Source organism: Lonchura striata, chromosome 5 (assembly GCF_050655825.1).
Source record: "Lonchura striata isolate lonStrDom1 chromosome 5, ASM5065582v1, whole genome shotgun sequence".
Taxonomy (NCBI): Eukaryota; Metazoa; Chordata; class Aves; order Passeriformes; family Estrildidae; genus Lonchura; species Lonchura striata.
The window spans coordinates 25,792,494-25,818,962 of record NC_140707.1 but is presented as its reverse complement, the minus strand read 5'-3'; the positions used below and the strand labels follow the sequence as shown (position 1 = coordinate 25,818,962).

Here is a 26,469-nt window from a genome sequence, read left to right as displayed (position 1 = left end):
AAATGCTGCCAGCTCTTAGAGGCGCGCTTTGTGCGTTAACCCGGTGCTGCGTTCGTGCCGTACGCCGCGGTAAGAGCCAGAGCGGCGCTCGGCGGCGCTCGGTGCCCGCCCCGTGACGCGGCGGCGGCGCCGGCGGCGGAAGCGGGCGCGGGGCCGCTTCCTGTGTTTATGTAGGGCCGGGCCGGCGGCGCCGCGAGCACCGGGAGCAGCGGGGCGCCGACAGCGGCAGCGAGCGGCGGCCGCCATGGCCGTGTCCGAGAGCCAGCTCAAGAAGATGCTCACCAAGGTACGGGCTCGGCCGGCGGGGCCCGGCTCCGGGGAGTCGTGTCGGGAAGGAGGAACGGCGCGGCGAGCCCAAAATGGTCGTGCCCAGCTGCGGGGCTGGGCTGGGGCAGTGCCAGGCACCGGAGGGGCACGCTGCACTTGAGCTCCCGATACGGCAGAGCTCAGCATCGCTGCCCGCGGGGGTGGGTTTGGTTATCGCCTTGTGTGAGGAAACGGGAAATTCTCATGCAAGGCGAATCATTAACCACTGAATCATGCGCTGCCACTCCTCACTGAAAACTGGGCTTTGTCCAGCAGCTTGGAGCGAAAACCCCTAATGCTGCCACTGAGGGGGAGTTACGGGTTTGCTGGGGGGGTTTTGGAATTTTTTTTTTGGCAGCATTTAATCGCACATGTAGCGTTTTGAAATGCAGTGCAGTAGTTGAGACTCTGATCAAAGCCAAAGGCACATTCACCTGCATGGAGTCATAAGCAGAATTTTTTATCAGCCTGAAAATGCGTGTTGAATACCCATGCACTGTCAGTAAATGAGATCATGTATGTATTTCTATACACCTGTCTTTGCTAAATTAATGACTGCAATGCCATAGAAGAAATAGAATTTAAGGTAGTTCAATGTCCTTGTCCCCCAGACTTGTTCATTTTATACTCCATCTGGCTTTCTGTAGGTGATGAAAAATGAAGATGCTATTTCATTATGTTTTTCAAAAATAGTTACACTTTCTGTTCTAGAGAGGGAAGTTTAGTGATATTTCACATATTGAGTAGTTCAGTGAATGAGATAACAAAAGCTTGATCCTTGTTTGGGGGAACTTAAGCACTTAATTTGACTTCAGGTGTTTACCTGCTGTCAGATCTTGAAAAGCTTCATCTTTTTGTGATCTGTTTCCTGGTATGTAAAAGGAGGGGAATGTATTTGCAGTCCGAGAATGGAGGAGGAAAAAGGAGTCTAGAAATTAAGCGTTCAAATTAATCAGTTTTAGTTGCCTTTGTAGAAATCACTAGGATCTTATATTTTCCAAAGAGATTTTGACATTTTTTGGAAATCAATCTAAGTACAGAAATTTACAGCTGAAATTAGCATTTAATTTTTCTTGTGGCAGTAGCTGGAATCACACAACTGTCTCTCTACTAAGTAATCATCACTCAGGGTAAAAACAGTTTGTAAGAATATTATCTTTCTTTGTTTTAAGAGGGATGTGATGATGCTTGCTTGATGTTCAGGTGGTGTGCCTAATTTTTGGAAGTGCCCCCAATAACCAAATTTGTGGTTCATCAGCCCCATAATGTACTAGATTCACAGAGTGCCTGCTGAGCAGGCAGGTGTTGTTTTATCAGTTCTGGACTCAACTGACTTGAGATTCTTGTGGCAAAAGTGGAAGTAAAGCCTGACTCTGCTTGCCTCTTTACTGTGAGGGTGGTGAGGCCCTGGCACAGGCTGCCCAGAGAAGCTGTGGGTGCCCCATCCCTGGCAGTGTTCAAGGCCAGGCTGGATGGGCTCTGAGCAGCCTGGGATAGTGGGAGGTGTCCCTGCCTTGGGCTTGGAACAAGATGATCTTTGAGGTTGCTTCCAACCCAAACCATTCTGTGGTCCTTGTGCCTTTTTGGAGCTTCTGTTAGCAGAATCCTGCTCTCTTTTTAATAGTGAGTATGGTGATCTTGTTGAGGCTCTATCCTGGACCATAAGGCTTGTTCCTATGAGAAGGCCCTGCCTTTTAAAAGTAGCTGATGATCAGTTATCATTTGTCCTGTAGTGACACATGCAGTGGTGTGGATATGTGCTGCCAGTCTGGCTGGTGTACATGAAAATTCCTCCATGTCCCCTCAATGGCTGTTCCTGCTTCTGCCATGTATTGGGGAGGGAGGGAGGGAGGAATGTATTCAAATGCTAACAAAGTTGTCTCTCTGTCAAGCCCTGCTGCACACTCCCAATCCTTCACCAATTTTACAAAGGAGGCTGAGATGCTTTGCTGCAACCCTGCCACCAAAACAGCATCCAGGGGCTGATTGTCCTCTGTGCTGGTGCTTCCCTGTGCACACAGGAATCCCTGCAGGAGGGGTTGCTTTCTGTCCCACAGACCAGCATTTTGCAGACAGACCATGTGGCTCTTTTGTCCATGGTCATTTGAGGAAGAGCAGTCACAGCATCACCTGAGGTGCTGGTGCTTCCTCTAGGCTGAGGTGGCACTGTTGGGAAGTGGCATGGTGGGTTCATCTCTGCTCAGCAAATCCAAGTTGTCGTGCCCAGGAGGAACATCCTTGTCAGTCTCTGGAGGTGACGGGAAGAAAAGTTAATTTCTAAGTTTCACAACTCATGAGTGTTTGTCAGGGCCAAGGTGACCTTTAGCTGTGGCACCACAGTTTGCTCTTGGATCATGTCTGAATTTGTTCAGATGTTGTTAATATTTGCATACTTTGGATGTCAGACATTTCATTGTGCTGGGCCCTTTGTCTTCCTACCATGGGTCAATGAAATGTTGCTGGCTGTATTCCTTATGACATCTGAAGATTGCAGGTTTTTTTTATTGTATTAGAATGAAAAAAAAGTCAATGGACCACATTGCTGGCTTTTCTTTTTAATAGTAATTATCAGGAGAAATGATAACAAGACTAAAGGGCTGCACTGTGTGGTGAACCAACTCTGTTGCCCAGGAGCCTCTTTGCTGTCTCTGGGTTATGGCTCTGAGACTGGTGAATTCTGTAGTGTATCTGTGGTTTACAGGGCACCTGTGCTGTTACTCCCTGCTCCTGATAAAAGGACGGGGTAAAACCAGTATTACTGTGGGTAATATTGTGCCTTGATATGTCTGCTTTCTAGCTGACAAAATACACATAAATGCTAATCAATGCTTGATAAATATGGTGTTGCTTGAAAAGTGCTATGAAATAGATCTGTGTAGTTCATATCCTAGATAGCTGTTTATCAGGAATGTTCAAAACATCACTTTTTTTTTTTTAAGATTAATTCATGTTTCTCAGATACACTTGGTGGTGTTAGAACAGGAAAGAAAATGCAATAGCTGTTTCCCAAATCAATTCTGCTTACACCCTTGTTAAGACTTAACATCTTATTGAAGTTCAATAAGTTATATAGGCAGTGGTTGCTTAAGTAATATGGACAAAAATTATTATTCCAAACTAAGAGTGGAGACGAATGTCCATGTATAGATGTACGCTCTCATATATGCTGTCTATTGTGTAAAATAAAATATTGAATTAAATTATACTAAAAATTTAGCCTCTAAAGTAATTTCTTTCTCTTTTGTTTTCCAGTATAAGTATAGAGACCTAACCATACAGGAGACAACCAGTGTTATTACTCAGTACAAGGACCTCAAACCTGTCATGGATTCATATGGTTAGTTTGTGCATGAGAAAATTTTTATTGGTGAATTGTTGATGTGTTAGATGTCTTTGGTAGTTTTTGTGGGGGGAGAAAGAAGATTAACACTAGAAAACATAACTTGAGTTTCTCTTTTTTGTCTCTGACATCAACACTTCTTTAGAAACACAGACTCGGTAACATAGTAAGGTTACTTTAGAAAATAGCTATCTAATGTGGCAAGAAGTGTCACGTTTTTCACAGCTTAACTCATTGTTAATCACTCACTGATGTCATCAGTTGGTGTCCTGAGATTGCTGGTATCTTACAAATTCAGCTTTGCAGCCATATAAAGACGTTTTTAAAATTCGGTGTAGGAAGAACTGTAAATCAATGAAGAAATGCTTCATTTAAAATCATTGTGATAGCCCTTAAGAGTAGGAATAAAACTGAGACAAGTATACAGAAAATTGGCATGAGGGTTTTGTGATGTAAATTATCTATGATAATCACTGTTTGTTAGCTGTTTTAAATTCTCTAATTTAAATTTGAGTGTGTTAAAGGAAGATATCTAGGGTTTCACAGCATACAGTGAGCCAGCTAGCTGCTGAGATCAGCCTTCTTATGGTCACCTTTTTTTAACTGTTACCTGTGGGACTCCTCTGTGATCTAATTTATATTACTAACACATCATCAAAAATTTTTAAGTCTTCTGCTTTTTAAGTTGTGTATCTGGATTGAAAAATATTAAGGGACATGGACAGGTAAAAGATGAATTGTTTTAACTTGAGTAGCTGCAAGCCAGCAGCTGTCACAGAAATAAAAATTCATGAAGTGATTGGAGAAACAAAACAGGAGTGAAAGGACTGTGGCTGGAATAGCTGCACAAGTTTGCATAAGATGGTGGTCACAATTCCAGATATCCGTGAGCTGTAGCCATTTGTGTTCTCTAATGCTCTTTAAGCTGCCTGGAAGAGGCTAAGCACAGAATCACTTACAGATAATCGATATTATTTGTAGCAGTGACATCAGCTGCAAGAAAGTGATTACATGTGGGAAATGGATTTGTAGAGATTTCTTGTGTACTTCACTGTACATGACAAACAATGAACAAAGCCATCAAAAAAGTTTTTTCCATCCAAGAGAGAGGGGGAAATATGGGAAATGGATTTGTAGAGAATTCTTAAAGCCTGGCAGAAGGCTCACATAGTGTGCATCTTTATGCAAGCTTTGAGATAAGAAATGCTGAGTTAGAAATGCCATGGAATATGATAGACATTGTTGAGAGATAAATGGAACTAGAAACAAGTTTCAAAGGATGGCCTTGCAAATAAGACTAGATACTTTGGAGAAATAAAACTATGAAAGCTGCATTGTAGTAGGACCCACAAGGGGTAATTTTAGATAATTGGCTTTAAGGCATTAACAACATTTTACACACTTGTAGCAAAAGCTGATAGGCCAAGAAACACTTATAGTGTATTGCAATTAGAAAATACCTTCTAATTGTGATGGTGTAAATTATAACATCTGTGTTGTCTCAACCTTCTCATGAGACTAAGAATGCAATAAAAATTTTTAAATGCCTCTCAGTTGCCCCATCTCTAAGTCAGAGAAGAGCATAATCCGACAGTTATGTTGCTGATGAGACAGTTTTCAAGTTCATATTAATAATGGAATGCATACTGCCATTGACATCCCAACACGTTCTACCTGCCTTTGCAGACCATCAGCACCACAATAATTGTGCACAGTAACCTACATTTGAATTATGGCTAGAAACTTTCACGAGGAATTAAAAAGATAAAACTTTCTCAACAGAAGCTGTTTCATTCAGCCAAGAATAACATATTGGATTAAAACTATGAGGAAACTAAATACAGCAACTCAGTAAATTTAGGTCAGAGTTCTTGTGCAGTTTGTGACTAGAATTTGTCAGAGTCAAGCACTTTTTCTTCCTCTTCAGTATGTTACTGTTTGGTTAAATTACCTTTACTGATTTTGTAATAAATTCCTGTGACCCAGGGATTTTCAGTGTTCTTGCTGACATGTTTTTTTTAATAAAGCATAAGGAATTATTTTATAAACCTCAGGTGGCAGTTGTTTTTTTAAATCAAATTTGAGTTCAGATTATCTTTGCAGCAGTTTGCATTACTTGCAGTTTGCAAGGTTCCATCATTTGGCTTGGTCACTGAATGAGGGAACAGTTTTATTTGTAGAGAAGATAGTTGGACAGTGATTAATCATTCATTTCTCAGAAGTGTGTTATTCATAAGGAGTTATCTGACTGTGAACAGTCATCTACTAATCCATAAATGTGCAAGATTTGAGGCTGAGTTTCTATGTGTGTAACTTGTGAAAACTTATGCCTATAAATAGATGGGAAATAACGTGAACCAAGATTAACATAACAAATATATTTGTTTTTAAAATACTGTTTCTTCTCTTTCAGTTTTTAATGATGGTTCATCAAGGGAGTTGATGAGCCTCAGTGGAACCATTCCTGTGCCTTACAGAGGTATGGATGTATTATCATTACCATCATCCATATTATTTTCCCAAATTGCCTGAAAAACTTGGATTTGTCCTGATTCAACTTCACTATTTCAGTGATCACTCTCTTCTTGAAATCCTTTACTTGTCCAAAGTAAAATATTTTAAAGAAATAGTTCTCTGTTTTTGCTGCAGGATAAAATCTGAATGCTGAGCATTGCTTCTTCAGTAATTTACAGCTTTGTAACATCTTTTTTCTTTCAGCATTGCACATTTTTTCAGGCTTGTCAGTTGAATGAGGCTTGCACACCATTAATTGCTGCAGCTAATGATAATTCAAGTCTTATAATGTTGCATTATAGAACAAATGAGACTGGGTATTAGTGGTGAATGATGATTGTAAATCAGATTTTGTAAATTGTTCTGAAAAATGTTGAGTTTGTGACCATAGTGTTGCCTATTCATTGAACATTATTAATCGATTTTGGCACTGGCTTCTAACTTTGTACAGTTGAGTTTACTGGGTTTAGGAGTTTTTAATGAATCTGAATACAGGAGGACTCAATTGAAGAATTGAAATAACTTCTAAAATCTTTCAAAATATCTTTTCTAGGTAACACATATAATATCCCAATTTGCTTGTGGCTGCTGGACACCTACCCTTTCAACCCCCCAATTTGTTTTGTTAAACCCACTAGCTCTATGACAATAAAAACTGGGAAGCACGTTGATGCAAATGGAAAGATATACCTTCCCTACCTGCATGAGTGGAAATATGTAAGTACAGGAAGCTTGACCTTCTTGAACTGCTCATTCTGCATTCCTCAAGAAAGTTGTATCATTTTTAATAAAAACCATAGTCTTTATTAGAGATCTTAAACCATTTTTAAAATAAAATCAACTGTTTGTTTTTTTAGAATGTCTTAAAAGTTCAGGATGTTGCATTCTCTGTTCTGGTTATTTAATGTAATTAATTTTATCTTCAGTTATAACTTATCTGATTAAACAGTGCAGCACAAGGTGACCTCTTCCCTGGCAAGAGAATGATGTGAAGTGTGAGATAAGAATATTTACAGAAGGGAATTATAAATGTACTTAAAACATCTTTGTGATTAAAGTGGACTTCTACAAGCACAGACATTCCTGGAGCCTCATGTATATAGATATATTTGCTTTACCAATAAATAGAGGCATTGAGCACTGTTTTGGCCAAAACTTGGACTTGTAAAGAAGCTAAACTCTGTTGACAAGATTAGAAAAATGATACAAAATGCATGGGTCTGTAAAAAGTTATTAACAGGAATATATTTATTAATTATATTAATTATAGTTATTAAGGCTGGGTGGTACGTCAGTGCTTGCATAGTAATATTGGAAAAAGAGTGCCCAAGTCTTGCACAAAACAAGAGGATCATCTAAGGTGCAGCTGATACAGAATTCTGTGTCTGAGAGGTTGGTAAAAATAATTAAGTGGCTTATAGAGCTTAGTAAACTCTGAATTGGGGTATTTAATCTGGTGCTGCATTCATGATGCTTGTTCTTATTTTGGCAAAATGAAATCATGCCTATATTAAGTAGTTATAAACAGAGGCCTGGTTTAACTGTATTTAAAGGAGGTTTGTGCCACTCCTTAGTGGGTTAGAATATTTTTTCTGTTGAGACATTATGAATCAGAGCAAAAGCTGTGATGTGTGAAATTAAAATGTCCAAAAAGCCTGGGGATCTGTATATTTTTCATGTTGGGTGGTGGATTTAATTTTTTAAAATATTATAATTCATCATTGGACATTTATACCCAGTCATTTATTGTCCTGCAGTTGATATGGAACCATGTATTACCCAGTTTATTCTGGGTGTGTTTTGCTTTATGGTTTTCAGTACAAGCTGACTGGGTTTGGTATGTGTAATAGAATCCAGAAAGGAAGTTAATTATGCACATATGTATACAGATGGAAAAACACATTTTAAGAACATTTAAACCTACAAATAAAAGGAATTCTTTTGAGAGCTGATGGAATGGCATCCTGTTGTTGCTACAGTCAGTTAAACTCTCTGTTAGCAAAATGAAGAACTTGTGATTTTCTTTCCCTCCCAGCCCCAGTCAGACTTGTTGGAGCTGATCCAGGTCATGATTGTTGTGTTTGGGGAGGAGCCTCCAGTGTTTTCTCGGCCTACTGCTTCCTCCAGCTACCTCCCATACCAGGCAACAGGGCCACCGACCAGTGAGTGCTCATCACTATTGATTTCTGCAAATAATCATCTTAACTTTCCAAAGGGGTTGTTGCCCTGCACAGTTTGCCCACAAATAATGCGGTTTACTTTTTATATTGCTGGGTAATGAATTCACCTGGGCTGTGAATTCACTTCACTTTACCTTGTTGGACTTAATGATCTTAAAGGTCTTTTCCAACTAAAAAGGTTCTGTGAGTCTTAAGAATTAATGTGGGGTTTTGGGTTTTAGAGGGGAAGAATTCAGTTTGTATTATAACACACAGCAAAACCCAGACAAAACCAGAACACACTCAAGCACCCTCAAAACAGCCAGTGTCCTGTCAACACTCAAAGATAGATTTAGAAAGAGATTCTTCAAATAGTTTTGTATCTCAGTTTTTTTTTATTCTAATAATACAAGCCCATCTTGTAAGTAATCGTGGAGGCATTGATTCCATAAGGCCAAGCATGGCTATAGCTTGTGTTTCCTATGCCCACACTCCTGTTTGTGTGGTTTGTTTTTCTTTTTTTTCAAATTGCTAGCTGAATATTAAAAAAAAAACAACTCTTGCCTTGTGATTGTTTTATTCTTTGTTCTCTGTTAAATTGGTTTTGTGTCTTTCTTCTAAGAATGGTGTTGTATCCATTCTTATTTTCTTGCAAAAATCCTGAAGACTTTTTAAATCATTTATTTAAATTCTGGAGGCATCTTATAGGTGGGGAGAAAAGAAGTGGGAAACAGAAAATCCTAGGAATTCTTTCAGGAGGAGACTCTGCACTGGGTGGGAAAAAGCCAAAAAAACTCCTCAAGTCAGAAACTGGGACAGTAGGGAAGGGGAAGCAGTTTAGCTGGAGATTGTTTGTTTAATAATGTTATAACAGTTCCACATTAATGGTACAGTAGCTGTATTTGGGGTTATTTATTTTTGCCAGATTTTTAAGGCTGTGTCCATTTTCTATTGAGATATGGCTTTTACTTGATCACAGTGTTACATTTGAAAAGCTGAAATGCTATTCATTGCTATTTCCAGCAGAACCCATTTTTAGCAAGGTTTTAGGCTGTGAACCTGTGAGAAAATGGGTAGGAAACCTAAATGTGACCATTAGGAATAATTGGCTAAAGGCAGGTGTTTGGGATTTTTCAGCTTGTCTGTGGCTAGCCTGCTTGTGAGAGCTCCAGAGGATTGGATTGTCCTGATTTTCCAGGAACACTGGGGGTCAGTATAAGGGTAGTTTTAGCAGAGGCTATGACTTGTGCCTTAAGGACAAACCTTCAATGAACCACATTTCATTGCTCTTGTAGTCACTCAAAGCTGAAGTGCTTTGAATAATTATTATTTTGAATTGAATTGAGCTAAAGTACTATGAATTACTTCATAGAATTGCAAGTAATTCTAGTGAAAATGTTTCAGGGTTTTGAAATTATTAATAGCCACTTAGTTTTACTAGTGTAATCAGACTTTCCTTATTTTACAGACATTTAGGGTTTTCCATGTTATAGATACACTGTTTAAGAAGAAATTAAGTCCTTTGATAAAAATTTTAATCATTTAAAAGCACTGAAGAGTGGAAATAGCTCCACTCTTAATAACTCTTAAAAAAAAAAAATTATTTGATTAAGTATTCCTAAAATTGCTAGAGTGTTGGATATGTATGTCCAAAACATAATTTTGTCAGCTTCTCAAGAAAAATCTTAAAACATGCTAAGACAATTTAGACATTTATATGTGCTGATAACAAATTTTTAAATTTGTCTCAACATCTGAATAGCAGAAATTACTCAATAAGGACATGGCTGGATCATTAAACATCTAATCAACTACTCTGAAGGTACTTAAATTATGCACTTGCTATTTAGTGAGTAGCCATCATTGACAAGAAAGGTTAATTTCTTTTTTCAGCTATTACATAAAAAATGGAGGCAGCTCTTCATGTGGGTCATCCTTAATAGCATATTTTGGGTTTTTTTTCTGAGTACCCTAGCTGCAGATTCTTTTTTTTTTTCCTTAGAATACCTATTTGCTGTGCATTTTTAAATCAATATCTATTTTTATCCATGCAGTAATTAGTTTGAAGTAATGATTAAGAAAAAAAATCAATAAAACAATAGGGTTATTTTTGTATATGAGGAACAACTTCTTTATATTGAGGGTTTTAACTTCTGAAATGTAAAAATATACAAATTTCTTGTTTTATTTAGCTTCCTACGTGCCAGGAATTCCAGGTGGAATATCTCCCTATCCAACATCAAGCACTCCAAACCCAAGGTAAGAGCCTCTTTAAACTATCATAATTTTCCTGATAGAGAATTTCACTGAATAGTGTCTAATCATACTTCTATTTTCTTATTATGCATTCGTTGTATAATTATTCATATTAGCAGCGTTTGTTAAAAGTGAGGGCTGAATTCTTGTTAGTAACCAAAACTGGAGGAAGGTCTATCTTGCTTAGTTGCTTCAAATAAAATATATATGGGTGTGATAAATAGATTTTTGAAATTACCTAACTCCCAGCTGTTAGCGATCTTCACTCATATTTTTATATATTTTCTATATGACATAGAAAGAAATGTACCCCTAAAAGTCAAGATTTTATTAGCATCTCAAAAATTGAACAAAACTTTGCTGGGTTAATACAAACCTTGACTCCAGTGTAAATGTGGACTCTGAGCACTCTAAGGGAATTTGAGGAGCACAAGGTTACTTCAAAAGCTTATTATTAATATTAACCAGGATTTTTTTTTCTATATAATAGTTAGGAATAAAGCTTTTCCAGAAGACTTGCAGATCTGCCTTAGTAAATAGTGAGATGTTGACTACTGCCTCCTAGTGTGTACTTATATTTTTTACATCATAGTTAAATGTTTTTTTATTAATATCCTTATGTCTTGATTTTGTGGTAGGAGCATATGAGATTTTGGTGTAATATGGAGCATTTTTATTTTTAAAAGACATTTAAAATGTAAAAACCTCTGAGGATTGGGAGCGGGGGGAGTGTTATGTTTTAAGAGGATAAAAGTTAGAATTTTTCAGGTTCTTACAGCATGGGTTTTTTTCCTAAATATGTTTGTTAAAAGCACTCTTAATGTTTGTACAAAATTAATAGAACTGTTTTTAAAATGTATAATTTATTAATTAATAGGAAGCTTTTAAGAACTAGTAAATTTGCAGTTGTCTGAAGAGAGAAGAGCATGCTTATTTTATATTTTGCAGGGGGTTTTGGACCACTTTTGTTCAATTATTACTGTTGTTAATACTGCTGCATGCAGGTGTTTCTCAGTCTAGTACTGACTGATTTGTGTCCTTGTTGTAGCTGATGGTAAATGTATTTTAGAAAGGTGTTGTAGACTGTCACATGTCATCTCATCATCGTTTCAGTGAGCAAAGGAATACTTTTGCTTTCTTTATACATCAGAGCAGGACTGAGAATTTCTGGGGGGGTGGGTTTCACCTTGCAACCATATTTTGCACAGCATTTTTAGTTTTACATAAAATAGTTCATCAGTCATCTTCCTAACTGTTCTCATATTAAAAAATATTAATTTGAAATTGTTTTGTGGGAGTTTGTAGCTAGAATAATTTCTTTTGGATACTTGTAGGATTTCATATAGCAAAGCTAAGATATTCAGGAGAATTTGTTATCCCAGTGTTGACCAGGCAATAACTAGATAGGGTTTCAGGTAAAATGATAACTTAAATAATACCAGAAATACCAGTTGTGAAAGATGTTCATGTAAACAGGAAAAGGGCCTACAATTTAAACATTTTATTATGCAAATGACTGTTTAACATGGTGGCAATAAAGATAATCTAGGTGGATGATATTTTACTAATAGTTGCATAACATTAGCATATCTTTCTTTGTCAAAGCAGCTTCCCAAACTATCCTTACCCAGGTGGTGTTCCCTTTCCAGCAACCACTAGTGTGCAGTACTACCCTTCTCAGCCTCCTGTCACCACTGTTGGTGAGTACCTTGGAAAGGGTTTCTCTGAAGTAAAGCTTCTCTCTATAACTGATATATAAAGAAATAAAATGGAAAAAAGAATGTATTGTTCTTACTCTGAACTTCCAAATTATTGATCTTTAATTAAAATTTATTCAAAGGAAGAAAATAATTATATTTTATTCAGCTTAATTCAGGAATTCTGTGAATTCCTGGGTTTATGTGCTTTGTGACTATTTTGAAGAGCAGTGCATGTAACTACATAGGATTTTCCTCACCCTTTAACTGTAGGTGACTTTTGATTGTCTGCATTGTTCTGTTCATGGTTTAGAAAAATACCTTTGTCATCATTTAAACATCTAATGGACTCTATTTATACTTTCTTCCCTCCCAAATAGTAACTTTCTAAAGTAGCAGATTGGAATGAGCTTCATTTTTAGTGAGTTTCTTCTCCAGCCTCTTCCCTGTTGCTTCTTCTTGATCTCTACTTGTCACTTCCTTCTTTGTTCCCTGCAGCATCAGCATTTAGGGTGTTGACCTGTGTCTTTTCCCAGCCTGCTGCTCTGTGGCCCTTGCTTTCCACCTTGCCCCTCACTTTCAGTGTGTGTGTAGGAGACTGGGAGTCAGTGATAGATGTCACCTAGTTAAGTGGGAAGCTGGTGCAGTAACTTTCCAGCTGGCTGATAGTCCTTTGGCACAGTTACATGGTGAGGGTGTAGATTCTGCTGTGATGTTGTTCACATTAACAATCTATTATAGACTCTTAAGCCCCATAATTTAGAACTGCATCCATAGATTCTTCATCTAACGTGTGAACTCATTTATGGAATGGCCCGGGTTAGAGTCATAGAATGTCTTTTCTTTCCAGAACTGTGTGTATTTTGTGATTTTTCTTCACATACATGGGGACAAGGCAAGGGAAGAGAGATGCTTCTACTTTACTCTTACTAAAATATCTGAGGAGTTCTGTTACTACAGAATTTGAAAGCAGCAGTAAGTTGTATGTTGTATTTTTCTTGTGCCTGATCCTGTCCTTTGTGTCCAAGTTCTTTCAGCCTTTAGAATTAAGAAAGCATTTTCTGAAAGTTCTTGGTTGCTTCAGTGGTCCCCTGCACTCTGAGATGATGTGAGTCTGCCATGCACAGTGCAAGGAAGCTGCTTTCCCACTTAAGTACCTCAAACAGTGCTTGGTGTTGTGGGGCTGCACTTGTGTCCTGGAGAATTAATGGTCTCCACTGGCTCTCCTGTAGGGAGCTGATAACCCTTCTAGGCAGACTTGGCTTTCTGCAGTGTCTTTGTCAAACAGTTTTGCCTTTATGTAGCAGAGTGTTAATTTAAAATAGAAATATATTCTATTTTATTTCTTTCCCTCATTTTCATCCCCACTGAAGATGAATAGAGGTGAAGTATCTGGCAAAGATAGAAGACTCTTCCAGTCCTGAGTTAGATCATCTGTGATGCCATGTTGTAATGTAATGCCAGATTTCATAATGACAATTCAACATTACACTGACTCATTTGCTGCAGCTGGGTAAAAGCCCTACACCTGGTTTACATGGTTTATCTCTTGTGAATGATTTCATAGTTGCATCTCTTGGCAGATGAAATGCAAACGCATCTCTTTGATCATCCACTACACATAAAATACTGTGAGATGGTTTTGTGTTTGTTTTGTTGGGTGTTTTTTACAGTCCAGTATTGTTTTTTCTTTTGAACTGAAAATGTTTCTTTCCTGTACAGTGTGTTTGGCTGTGGTTTATTGTGATAGTTTATTTAGGAGCATATCAGTTGTTACAACTTCAGAGTTTTGTGTGGGTGATGGTGCTGTGTTTCCTACAGTGAACCAAGTTTGAACTGAATGAAAGTGTTCATGAAAAGTAGCTCAAGTTTTTTCCAATCACTGTTTTTTCAAATAGTCCTTTAGGCTTTTTCTTTCTGTTCAGCCATCTGCCATTAATTACTTTTCTGATGTAGTTACTGGTTTGATGATTCTGTAAGGTCACTTCTGAAACCAGACTCTGCCTAGTAAAGGTTAAAGGTTTCAGAGTTCTGTTGCTTTAATGACCATGTGCCATGACATCTTCCCCAAGCTGGGCTAATTATGGAAGTGACAGAAGATGCTATGGGTTCATGCTCTGTAAGAAGATACATTGATTGAGCTTATTAAAATGATGCTTTTTATGTTCAAAGACCTCTACCCTACCTGGTGGCATTTCTGTGTGAACTTTCATTGTTTTAGGTGTATTGTGGTTTTATATTTTTTTTTCCCTCTGTCCTACTTTACCGTTAAAGTGAACCTTGCATAAAAACTCCCAGAGTGAGGGATGTCAGGGGAAAAGAAAGTAAGTTTTACTGGTTCTGGCTGATTCTGACTTTGTGTTAGAGTATAATTCATTATGTAAAGCAAATAGTAACTAAAATCATGCTAATGCTGTTTTTTGAAGGGAAATCAGGCCTTTTTGATTGGGAACAATTGTCTGCCTTAATTAGGAAGTCCTATACAGTGAATAAGTTCTGTCCTAGATGCTTTGACAGACTTGGTTTAAGTTTTACTTCTCAATGTAGAAAGTGCTCTTGTTCTTTTCTCCTTTTCATAAGAAGCAGCAATGATAGATACCTGGGTTTAGATATATGGTGCTCTTTGACAACTTCTGTTGCTGGCTTTAAAAGTTAACCAAATTTTGCAAATTATCTTGTTGATTGGCAATAGGCTGAATTTTTCAGGCCAGAACTGTAAATCAGATAAAGTGTTGGCACATCCATATTTTCTTAAGGTTGTCTTTGCACCAGTTGTTTAATAATTCAATATATTTATTTTTCAATGGTAATTTGCTTATTTTTTAAAAAAAGAGTATACATATTCTAGCGCAACTTACACATATGCAAAGTGCTTGCATTAGTAATGATCAAAATTTATGTCTTCTGTATTTTAGAAGGGTTTGATGGATTAGTAAGCATGATGTGCTTCTTCCTGTAGTTCCTGTCATTCATTTGTATAGCTTTATTTTTCCACCCATATGGCTTGGTGTAGGTTTTGTGGACAGAAACAGAGTAAAAAACATAGGGAAGAGATACAATTTTATGCAGTCTTATTTTGATAGTGGAAGTGTAAAAAAAAAGTATTCAATTATACAAGATTCACGTGAGCAGTGATGAGTATTTTTTCATGTTGTTTTTTGAAATCTAGGGCACTGGAAAATGTGATGTGCATAGTGCTATAACAGCTTCAGGGTTTTGATAGCTGTGTCTCTGGATAAAAAGATACTCTGGTAAAAATTCTTGCACATTTTCTTTGCAGTTATAGAGCTTCAAATATCTGTGTTTTCATTCATAGCAGTTGTGAAGTTTAGGCACAAATGCTGCTGTAATTCTTGCTGTGTTGTTACAATCCAGTTGAAATTTCACTGATCTAGAAGGTGTGAAGCACAAGCCTGGGTAAACTGTGACCCTCTAGTTATTCCCAGAGAAAAATTGAAGTGGTTTGTGATAAATATCACCAGTAGTCACTCACATTTACTAGAGCACTCTGAGTTTCCTGGTCTGGAGACATACTGCACTTCTTTTGACAGACATAAAGTATGTTTGTCACAGACATTTAAAAGTGTGTTTGTGACAGACTCTTAAAATTGTACTTGAAAGGCTGATTTGCAAAAGTGTATTCGGGTCTCCTGGCCCTTCTGCTCACTTGCCCATAGGGATGCACTGTTCTTGAACCTGGAGGAAGTGATCCTTGAATATTCACCTGCTCTCTTGGATGCCTCTTCCCTCTACGGTAAATTCTCATGGAATTCTTCCAAGAAGGTCTGTGAAGAGGCCTAAGTTAGCTCTCCTGAAGTCCAGGGTTGCAATCTTATTCAATGCCATGCTTTGTACTTGTGGGATGCAGAACTCCATGATCTCACGGTCACTGTAGCCAAGGCTGTTCCAACCTTCACATGTCCAACCAGGCGTTCCTTGTTAGTTCTACAAGGTCCAACAGCACATCCTTCCTCATTGGCTGCATCTGTGTCAGAAAGTTATTGTCAGTGCTTTCCTGGAGTCTCCTGGATTGTTTGTTCCTGGCTGTATTGTCCCTCCAGCAGGTGTCAGGGTGGTTCCCCATGAGAACCTGGGCTGCGTGCCCTTCCTGGGAGTATCCCTTCTTGAGCTACATGGGTGGTCTCTGTAACTCTCCCTGTGCCTTTCCTAGTTTAAAACCTTCCCTATCAGGCTAAGCAATTGAAAAAAAAAAAAAAAAAAAAGCAAAGAACAAACCCCGAACTAATACGTCTAGCAGGTAAATTAATTGTCTAGAACCAGCTGTTACATTAATTGTTACATTGATTGCATCCAGCCATTAACTCTTGCTCTTCTTTAAAAGGTCTTGGACTAGTAACATTTAGGGACTTCAGGGGAAATGGCCACCTCTTTTTTAAAATAAAAACAGTGTGGACATGGAAATAGTGATGTGAATGAATGGATGCATACTCTTAAATTTACTTGTGTCCATCCTATTGTGTTATCTCACTGTAATCTCTTTGCTTCTCCTGGAAATTATTACGGAGAACAGCTTATTTTTGTGTCTCACACTGCTGAAATACATAGAGCAGCTTGGCCACTTGCTGTTCCAGCTGGCTTTGTACTGCAGCCAGTGCAGCCCAGCATGAATCTTAAGCTTGTGCAACGTCCTTGTGCAGGACCCAGCAGAGATGGCACCATCAGCGAGGACACCATCCGCGCCTCCCTCATCTCGGCCGTCAGTGACAAGCTGAGGTGGCGCATGAAGGAGGAGATGGATCGCGCCCAGGCTGAGCTCAATGCCTTGAAACGCACAGAAGAGGACCTGAAGAAAGGGCACCAGAAACTGGAAGAGATGGTGACTCGCCTGGATCAGGAAGTGGTAAGCTGAGAGAAGCCACTGCTCCCTGCCTGAGTATTCCTAATAGTGAACAGAAGCCTGTGATTAATTAATCATTAAGCATGATAGAAAAAACAAGGCTTCCAGTGTATTGTGCTTTCCCTCTTTTGCAGCTAGGGGCTTGTGCTCAGACTGAAGCAAGTCAGAAATAGCAGTGACTATGAGATGCAGTGTCCTGCATGTGTCTTACAAATTTTTAATTTTCCCCATTCTTCCTGTGGAAGATGTTAGTGGTGTGAGATTATTTCATAGTTGCATCTCAGTTTCTTGATAATAATGTGTAACAGCAGTACTGGAGAACATTTCAGTGTCTTTGTGCAGATACCACTGATTTTGGTCACAGCCTCCTTGTATAACTTCTCCTTTCCCAGAAGTCTCGCCTACTTACAGTAGGCTCAGAAATTCCTGCAGTTTTTCATTAAGGCATCTTCTGCTTAGTCCATCTGCTCCTTGCACTGCTGCTCAGGAGAAAGGTTTTGGTATTGATGAACAGTGTTCATCAATAAGCACACATCTGAACAGCTCAGTGTTCAGATGTGGCTTAAAAATTACTAGGAGCTATTAATTGGACTAGAGAACTGTGGGATACCGCATTCTAAAGAAAAAATTACTTTGGTTTTCTTTTTATTATTTTTAGCTAGTTTAAATGGTTATTTTTCCTAATGTGGCAACTCAGAAATACTTGAAGTGTTGGCATGCCTTCTCTACAGTTCTAAATGGGTATTGGATTGACATTATCTAAAGCAGATGTTACTTTCTTAAAAGAATATGAAATCTACAGATTGATAGCTCTTTCTTCTGTAAAAATCATAGCAAAGATAAGCAAAGAAGTATAGAATGAACTGGTATGTCTAAAAATCTTTCATCTAGACAATCATATCACAAGAAGATAAATAAATATCTTGTTTTTAGGCTGAAGTTGACAAGAACATTGAACTTCTCAAGAAGAAGGATGAGGAGCTCAGTTCTGCCCTAGAGAAAATGGAAAGTCAGTCAGAAAACAATGACATAGATGAAGTCATAATTCCTACAGCACCGCTTTACAAGCAGATCCTGAACTTATATGCAGAGGAAAATGCAATTGAAGACACCATTTTCTACCTTGGAGAAGCACTGAGACGTGGAGTGATAGATTTAGATGTCTTTCTAAAGGTAGGTTTCTTGGGATGTTTTTAAGATGTGCGTTTTAAATGTGTTTACTTTGGACTCTTTGGTCAGCTTACTAATGTTCATGATCTCTTCACAGAAGAGGATCCTGTAGGAACAGGAATATTGATACATTGAAGCATAAGTTTTAGAAAATTATTTCAGAATTTAAAGACCAGTTTTAAAAGCATTATAGATACAAAGTCATATTGTTTCCTTCTTGTGTAGACCTTGCTAGTTCTGTTTGTCTGTTGTTAGAAGAACCATTCTCTGCCCCATGGGAAGTGCATTAGTCTGATTTCACCTTATGAAGTCCATAGTATTACCTTGATAAGAATTGTGTAGAGTTAATAATTAATTATTATAATTTAATGAATTAGTTAATAATTAAAAATCACAACAAAGATATGGTAGAATCTTGATAGCCATCTGCCAGTCATTTTAAGCCAAGAAAATGACGTTTAGTAGAATAATGAATTTAGTGTTTCCAAAAAACTGACATCCCATTTGGGTGACAGAATACATTTGTATGGCAGCATTAAGTTTTTGTCAGAACTTTATGGCTAGCCAGCTGTTGTTTTTCTTTCTGCAGCATGTACGTCTCCTGTCTCGCAAGCAGTTCCAGCTGAGGGCATTGATGCAGAAAGCAAGGAAGACTGCTGGACTCAGTGATCTCTACTGAATTCCCAGACTAGCTGGGAAGTTAAGATTTCCTTGTGAAGCAGCCATTCTCTTGATCTTTCTCTTAATCAGTAGGTGCCCAGAGTAAGTTATTACATCATCCAAGTGTAAGATATTTTGAATCAATAATATATTTTCTTTTTGGTAAAGACTAGCTTTTATTAATGCACTTTCTATCTCCTGTAATCTTTGTGCTGGTGGACTTAACGCTAAATAAAACTTGTTGCATATTTTCTTCCTCTACAGAACCGTGTATGATGTGCTTTGTTTTCAAATATGCAGTGTCAGCTTAACCATGCCTTCAGTTGACTTGAGGGATTTGGAAGATGTTGTGCCAAACTGGAAAAAAATCGCAGTAATTATGACCAGCAAAAACTGAAAACTGAAAAGGTTCTTGGTCTCAGCACCATAACCAGCATAGCTTAAGGCTGAGCCTTTGCCTTAAGGCTTTTCATGTTACTGCTGGCTCTGAAGAGGTTGGAGTTTATTTTAAAAACCTGGGTGTGACTTCCATAAATATGTAACTGCCTGAAGCCTCCAGCACAGCTGTACACAGAACATGATTGCACAGATGATGTTTGAGTTAGTGTACGCATAACATGATTACACAAGTAATGTCTGAGTTAGTGTGACTTGAAAAATAGAACTGTGGGTGGAAGTAGAACTTCATGTGGAGATAAAGCCCTACTAAGAAAAACAAGGAGACAGAAATAACAGTTTGTGGTTTATTTGGTGTTGTAGTTGGTACTACAGTTGGACAGTCACTGTCTTGTTGCACATAGAAACCTTAACATTTTTTAAACATGCTCTGGAGACAGAACTTACAACTAGACTGATATAGTACACAAAAATGAGGTTCTCTAAGAAAAAAATACCCACAAAAATTCCAAAGCAGTGTTAGGAAAATACACTTGGACCTGTCAACAGTGAAATATTTAAGCAATTCAGCTGGCAGAGAAGGTTGGTCAATTGGCTTGACAATCCTTAACTTCAAGAAATGTCTTTGGTTTCACATTTTGTAGCAATTACTTACTCCTTATTCCTTTGAACCAACATGAAACAAGATGAGGAAAAGGCAAAGGGTTTTTAGGCAGTGCTGCTTTGAATGCTGGATTTCTGTCATACCACTTCACTGAACAAGACTGACTAGGTAATCTAGCTCTGGCTAAGAACATGGGTGTCTGAACAGGGAAAACCCTATATTAGTTTCCTAATGCTACCCTCAGGAAACGCCATTGTTCAGATTTGAGCTTTTTGTGTGTTCTAGTTGAGATAATACATTGAAAGATTTGACTTACTTGGAAAGTGCAACGTAAGACAAACCACTAAACCCGTTAAACTGCTAAGACCCAAAAACTGCTTGAGCAGGTTTAAAACTGTAGTTCCTTCTGGATTGCCCACAGTGTGTCTGCACTCTTCCTTAATTTGTCCTCTTCCTCAGGTTTTAGGATCATCTTTACTACATCAGTGATGCCATTATTGCCCAGTACACAAGGAACACTTAGGAAGACATCATCTTTTATTCCATGCAAGCCCTGAAAAGTACATAAGGATTGTTAGGGTGGAATTTATGTATGTCTGTATATTTCATAGAATATCCTATCAGGAAACCAAATTTAATAGAAATTAAACTAGAAAGCGATCACTGTTTTTCAGATTTCCAGAGATACTTAATTCTCAGTAAGACAGAAATTAGGAAGAAGAGGCTGCTCACCTTAACAATGGTAGAGATGGGATGCACTCTTCTCAAATTCTTCATAATACTTTCAGCTAGGTCTCCCACAGAAAGGCCAATAGCCCAGGATGTGTACCCCTTCAGTTTGATCACCTCATAGGCACTGCAGAGACACAGACACTCATTAAAGAACAAGTACCATCAACTGATCTGCTTTAAGTTGGTCAGAAAGGCTTTTGGAGGTCTCCAGATCAATTTGGAGGCATCAGAATCTTGACTGGTTTTCTGACAGGACAGAATATTTCTATTTGCATTTCACACTAGTCCCCACAATTATACTGGAAGCCTAGAAGTTTAAGTTCTTCCTTAATTTAAAGTTTACTAATCTTGAAAACTTTACTGCCAAATCTACATTACTCCTTGAAATATTTTTTTCATGTTCCATTATGTTTGCATCCTGACATTTGGGGCTGCTCAGGTATTCTAGATCTGGGTATTGCAGAACAGAGATTTTTCAGCTCTTCATGATTTGTTTTTGTGTTGAAATTTATAAAAAAGCCAAGCCAGTATCTACCTGTCCACGACCTGCTTATGGACCTCCTTCCAGTGTTCCTTGTCTCCATCAGTTCCCAAGTCTGGATGAAGAGCCTTCAGAGAGACACCAGCAACGTTCACTCCACTCCAGACAGGCACTGAGAGTTGCACATAGATTAATTATCTCACAATGCTCAGTCCTTCTCCAATTAACAGTTAACATGAGATCTAGCTGGGTTAATCTGCAACACAGCATTATGATTTACCTATGATCTTAAATATAGTATGACTGTTAAGGCCAACCTAAATTGCAGGCTAGAACCTAGGAGCACATCAACACTTACACATGGTGTCACAAAGTTTGAATACACCTTTGTTAATGTGAAATACCTGGGCAACGTGAACTAAAATGACAGTCACTGCATTTTGCAAAGCTTTCCCAAAGTAGGAATTAATTCCAAATGCATTCTGGTGGGTGTCAGGCAGCAGACAGTACTGCTCTGGTGCTGCTTGGAAAAGTACAGGTTAAATAAGGAAAAAGTGCTTTCTCCTGTCCTCCAGACTTGCCTCTGCAATTCCTATATACAGTGATTAAGAGATGCCAGAAATGGCAGCTGAGTGACTGCCAGTAGGTCTGGTGCAGATCTTTGAGAGGCCTTTGCAGAGAACTTTATCCTCCTGCTGCTTCAGTTTGGGTTTTTTTGGGAGTTACGTGAACAATCTAGCCTAAAAATGTTTAGCCAGCTCAGGTTACAGTAGTGACCTTTTCCAAGCAAGTCATTCAGGTCAAATATAGATCATCTAGGGTTACTCTGTGCAGCAAAAGACTAAAATCAGAATTTGCATTCTTAAGGTGCTGCACTGCAAAGGTTTTACAGCAATGCTTTGCTGTAGCCTTTCAAGGTGTTCCAGGCAGACAAAGCATCAGGGAGTGCTGTATAACAGGCAGCCCAATTTCACCCTTACCACTGGAATCTCCGTGCTCTCCGACGATCCATCCATGGCAGCTCAGGGGGTGGATGCCCAGCCTTTCTCCCATGAGGTGGCGGAAACGGGCAGAGTCCAGATTGCAGCCACTACCAATAACACGGTTTTTGGGGAAGCCACTGATCTTCCAGGCCACATAGGTCAAAATATCCACTGTGAGGAGAGCAGGGGCAGAACAAGTGCCACTCATGAGCAGACTGATAAATGAGGATGGTACCTTACATTCATCTGTAAGCATTTTACCTGCACACTGGTTGCATGGGACAGAGCACAAAGCAGTGCCCACGGCCAGGCACTGCAGTGGGCTAACATAAGGACTGTTTAATATAACATAATGACTATTTGGAACAGTCTCTCAGCTCTGCCTTTATGCTATGCATGCAATTATCAGTGATCCTAGTGTGCTCAAGATCACTCAGTCTGAAAACTCAAGTTTATTTGTCAGAAGACCAAACTGCTGAGCCTAGAGAGGGAAGATGACATTTTTTTGCTATACAGATATCATAGAATGGTTTGGGTTGAAAGGAACCTTGAAGATTATTTCACTCCAATCCGTTGCCATGTGCAGGGACACCTTCCACTAGACCAGGTTGCTCAAAGCTCCATCCAACCTGGCTGTGACCATTTCCAGGCATGGGGCATCCAGAACCTCCCTGGGCCACCTGCTCCAGTGTCTCATCACCTTCACAATAAAGAATTTCTTCCTTACAGCTAACCTACATCTACCTCTTCCAGCTAAAGCAGTTACCCCATGTCCTATGTAAAAAGTCCACCTCTCTTTTAGGCCCCTTTAGGTACTGGAAGGTTCTCCAAAATCTCCCTGGAGCCTTTTCTTCCCCAGCACAAATATTTTCTAAAAGCCTGGGCACTAATGCCAAACACTCTTCTCTAAGCCAAATCCTCTTATGGCAACACAAGACAAACCTGGGTTTGAGACAATAAGCAGCTTGCAGTCAGGACTGTATTTAACGACGTTGGGAATGATGAATTTGAAGATATTCACGTTGCGCTGGACCAAGTTGAGGCGGCTCTCTCCTTCCTGCTGCCGGGCACCAGCAGTGACAATGACCAGCTTGGAGTGTGCAGTCACGCTGTAATCTGCAGACAAAAGGCTGTGTCAAACACAACCTCTTCCAACACATGGTTCAGAACTGGAGCTCTCACTTCCTTTCTGTACTGGGATCTCAAATTATCAAGCTTGAGGGTGTAGCAGTTCCCTGGTAATTGTTACCCTAGACTTTGCCTCTATAGAAAATGTCACTGTCACAACCTTGTAACAACATTGAGGCGTGTTGATATTGTTACACACAGCTGCAGGCAGTGATACTCCTTGGTTCTCAGCCACCAAATGGGACTGGGGATAGCTGTTGGGATGGCATTCAGGGTAAGTGCTGTGTACAAGAGGAAGAAGGCTCTGCCCTCATAACCTACCTGTAGTAACTGTAATTAAGGTATGAGCTGGTTAAGCCTTTGCCCTACTCAAGGCTGCCACTAAAAGTTATCAGAATTAAGCAGTAATGAGTTCAGGGGTTAACTGGTTGTGAAATTAATTTCTCTAAGGTGCACAAGTACTTAAGAAATCTATCTTTCTCTACTGAGTAGTGAACCCTGGAAGAAAATTCCTAGCTGGACTGGTATATTTTAAATGGACTAGGTATATTTTAAGATGTCAGCTGAATAGTATATCCATGAGCTTTCCTCCCAACAATTAGAGTGACAGGCTAAGTGCTAGACTTGGCTGTCCAGTGTGACACCTGAAGTGGCTACCTCCATTTAGAAACAATGAGCACATGAGAGCCAGCTACTTGCCTTTGCCAGAGACAATCTTTGGAGTTTTAAGGAAGAGGCTGCCATGCTGGAGATCCAGCATCTCTCCTCTGAGCTTGTCCTCGACGACATCAACAAGGGCAAGTTCATCAGCCAAGTCCTACAAGAGACCAAGAGCAATGGTGAGTTTGCTGCCTCTTTCAGCAAAGCCCCCAGTTTTCAAACCGTGAAGTTACAATTATTTTAAAAACTATTTAAACAATTCTGCTCATCTCTAACACTTCACTTCTTCCCAAAGTCCTGGGATATCCACTTCCTTGAGTTCACTTTATACTTTTCATAACCACATTCTGCATGAAATAGTAGTACAATTAAGCAGGACAATAACGAACAATAATTTAATAGTGATTCATATGCAACTTATTTGACAGTCAAGAAAGGCAAGCCTAATGCTAACCACAGCATTTTCAGTATAACTGAAGCCAGAAGACAAGTTGTTCAGAGTGTCAAGGACCAATTTTCCCAGACCACACCGCAAAGAATTTTTCCACTTGCCTGCTCAAGACAAAACAAATCCTCAGTTCTCAATCTTTCTGTATATTTAGAGTGTTAAGAAAATTCCTACTTAGAAGGGAGTCTGCAAGTCCAGCAAAGGTAAATGCAGCTCATAAAATGGTACATAAAGGACATTCTGTCTGATCCCAAGGCAAACTTCATCTACAAGAACTGTAGTTATTTGTTCTCTGTCAATAGCTTGAAGACTGTCACTTCATTTCAGGCCCAAAAAAGGATTGTATAACCAGAAGTTCATCTAAAAATTTTTCGCCCCTCCTTTAGGTCTCAGGTTCTTCTGCTGCTTCCTCCCAAGCCTGACACTTACCTTCATGAGGATGCTGATGGCACAGGCCATTCCCACTGCACCCACGCCAACCACGCTGATCTTATTTTCGGCATGGCCCTCCTGTTTGTGGAGAGTGTGGATGAGCTGATCCTTGAGAGACATGGTGCACTGCTGAAAGGAAAGAAACAGATCATTTCTCCAAGCTTCGGAGCTTTTACTGGTGCCATAATATCTGTATCCAGTAAGACAGACTTTATTCCAGGATGATAAGAAAATGGATCCAAAACACATGAATAAAATGTCTGGCAATACTGTCCATGTGCCACAAAATGACCGCAAAACTGAATTACTGATGACAGTCCTCTGTTCAAGCTCACCCTAGCTTTGCCTCAAATGCAGCCTGAGAGCCATTGATTATATTAATGGCTGGTGGCACTCCAGCAGCAGCAGTAGAATGTTCTAAATGTTACATTTAGGTACAGGAAGCCATTTTAGTACTTCTAAGTACAGCACAGTCTGGCAATCTCTGTTCTCTCACCCTGAAAAACTGGTATTCTGTGCCCTGAAGCCTTTCCAGAGCTGAAGCTGTGCAACACTTAGGAAGTCCTTTTTTAGCACAGCATGAGCCTCCACATCGACTTCATGAATTTGTTTTGAAGTGGAACTGCAGAGTTTTGAATTAAGATGGCTGGAGTCTGGAGCTACCATCTCTCCCACGCTCACATTTTAGCTGCAGCTGCACAGCATCCTGGTTAGTTGGGTTCTGACAGACAAGGGGGTGACGAAATGGTACAAAGATGACAAAGGACTGTGCATTCATCCCAGTCTCCTCGTGGAAGCCACCACCACGCTTTCCCAGGCAATGGTGCTACACTGGGAGCAAGCCTGAAGAGCCCAGGGCAGGAGCAGCTGCACAGACGGATGCAAGTACAGACACCACCCGTCTCTCTAGTGCTGAACAGGCAGCGACTCGTTCAGAGCATGAGAAGCCACTCAAGAGCAGCAGGTAGGTACTGCAAATTTTGGGGCTGAGGGGAGGGCCAGGAAGCCAGCAGTGCCCATATTTAGGAAAAATCAACCAAGCTACGTCAGTCTTCCTGTGCAGAAGCCTCCTGAAGCGTGGCCATGCAGCGCAGTCTCCACGTGCCAAGTCCTCCCTTTGCACTATAAGCGCTTTAAGGCTGATCAGAACCACCCACTCAAGCACGTCTGCCACACTTTAAAAAATATTTCCTTTTAAGAGTGCCATACCCCTCAAAGAAACAAGTTAGGGGAGTGGTAGGCGGTCCACTAATGCTGTTATTGCAACGCAGCCCTAAGCCCATCCTCAAGTCTCTTTGCAGGATCACTCCCTGGGACCACACGCATCGGTCACGGGGAAGCAAGTTAATCCACGGAAGCTCAAGGGCATGGAGGAAGGGAAGGATGTTTGTGAGTGGAAATCAGGCCGGCTGGACTCGAGCCAGGGCTGTGCCCGATTCCATCACGGCCGGGGCAGGCGGCGTGCAGAGAACTTTGTCCATTCGTCGCCGCCTGCTCCGCCGCGTCCCCCCGGAGGTTGGCGGGACCAGCACCGCCTGCACCGCCCGTTCTCGCACTGCCCCCGTTCCCGCAGCCCGGCTCCACACCCATCCCCGCCCGGCACGGCGGTCGCACCTACCGAGCGTCCGAGCGCGGCTGCGGCGGC

General features: G+C 39.8%; 3 protein-coding genes across 6 annotated transcripts in view; 2 read left to right on the top strand and 1 right to left on the bottom strand.

Annotated features, from left to right (window-relative positions):
• Positions 1-19,226, top strand: part of UEVLD (UEV and lactate/malate dehyrogenase domains) — a 31,683-nt gene extending 12,457 nt beyond the window's left edge. The window contains exons 13-21 of one of the 2 annotated variants that reach the window (XM_085581475.1): positions 3,559-3,643; positions 6,060-6,125; positions 6,714-6,877; positions 8,196-8,322; positions 10,512-10,578; positions 12,184-12,275; positions 16,931-17,133; positions 18,064-18,303; positions 18,890-19,226. In XM_085581475.1, coding sequence (XP_085437601.1) covers positions 3,559-3,577 — 19 coding nt within the window. In that variant the 3' untranslated portion in view covers positions 3,578-3,643; positions 6,060-6,125; positions 6,714-6,877; ... (4 more) ...; positions 18,064-18,303; positions 18,890-19,226. Of the gene's footprint in view, positions 1-3,558; positions 3,644-6,059; positions 6,126-6,713; positions 6,878-8,195; positions 8,323-10,511; positions 10,579-12,180; positions 12,276-16,930; positions 17,134-18,063; positions 18,304-18,889 lie in introns of both variants that reach the window. The other variant, XM_085581476.1, reaches the window with a different exon arrangement.
• TSG101 (tumor susceptibility 101) lies at positions 163-19,226 on the top strand. 2 transcript variants are annotated; one of them, XM_021525647.3, is made up of 10 exons: positions 163-286; positions 3,559-3,643; positions 6,060-6,125; positions 6,714-6,877; positions 8,196-8,322; positions 10,512-10,578; positions 12,184-12,275; positions 16,931-17,133; positions 18,064-18,303; positions 18,890-19,226. In XM_021525647.3, exons 1-10 carry the CDS (start codon positions 245-247, stop codon positions 18,977-18,979), a joined length of 1,176 nt encoding a protein of 391 aa, XP_021381322.1. In that variant the 5' UTR covers positions 163-244; the 3' UTR covers positions 18,980-19,226. The 2 variants fall into 2 exon arrangements, with proteins under 2 accessions (XP_021381322.1, XP_021381321.1); XM_021525646.3 differs by having other exon boundaries at positions 12,181-12,275.
• Positions 19,227-19,689: 463 nt separating this feature from the next.
• On the bottom strand, positions 19,690-26,469 carry LOC110468074 (L-lactate dehydrogenase A chain). 2 transcript variants are annotated; one of them, XM_021525648.4, is made up of 8 exons: positions 26,443-26,469; positions 24,822-24,953; positions 23,984-24,101; positions 23,099-23,272; positions 22,154-22,327; positions 21,228-21,345; positions 20,693-20,816; positions 19,690-20,513 (listed from the first exon to the last, which is right to left on the bottom strand). In XM_021525648.4, exons 2-8 carry the CDS (start codon positions 24,942-24,944, stop codon positions 20,349-20,351), a joined length of 996 nt encoding a protein of 331 aa, XP_021381323.1. In that variant the 5' UTR covers positions 24,945-24,953; positions 26,443-26,469; the 3' UTR covers positions 19,690-20,348. The 2 variants fall into 2 exon arrangements, with proteins under 2 accessions (XP_021381323.1, XP_021381324.1); XM_021525649.4 differs by having other exon boundaries at positions 24,822-24,950.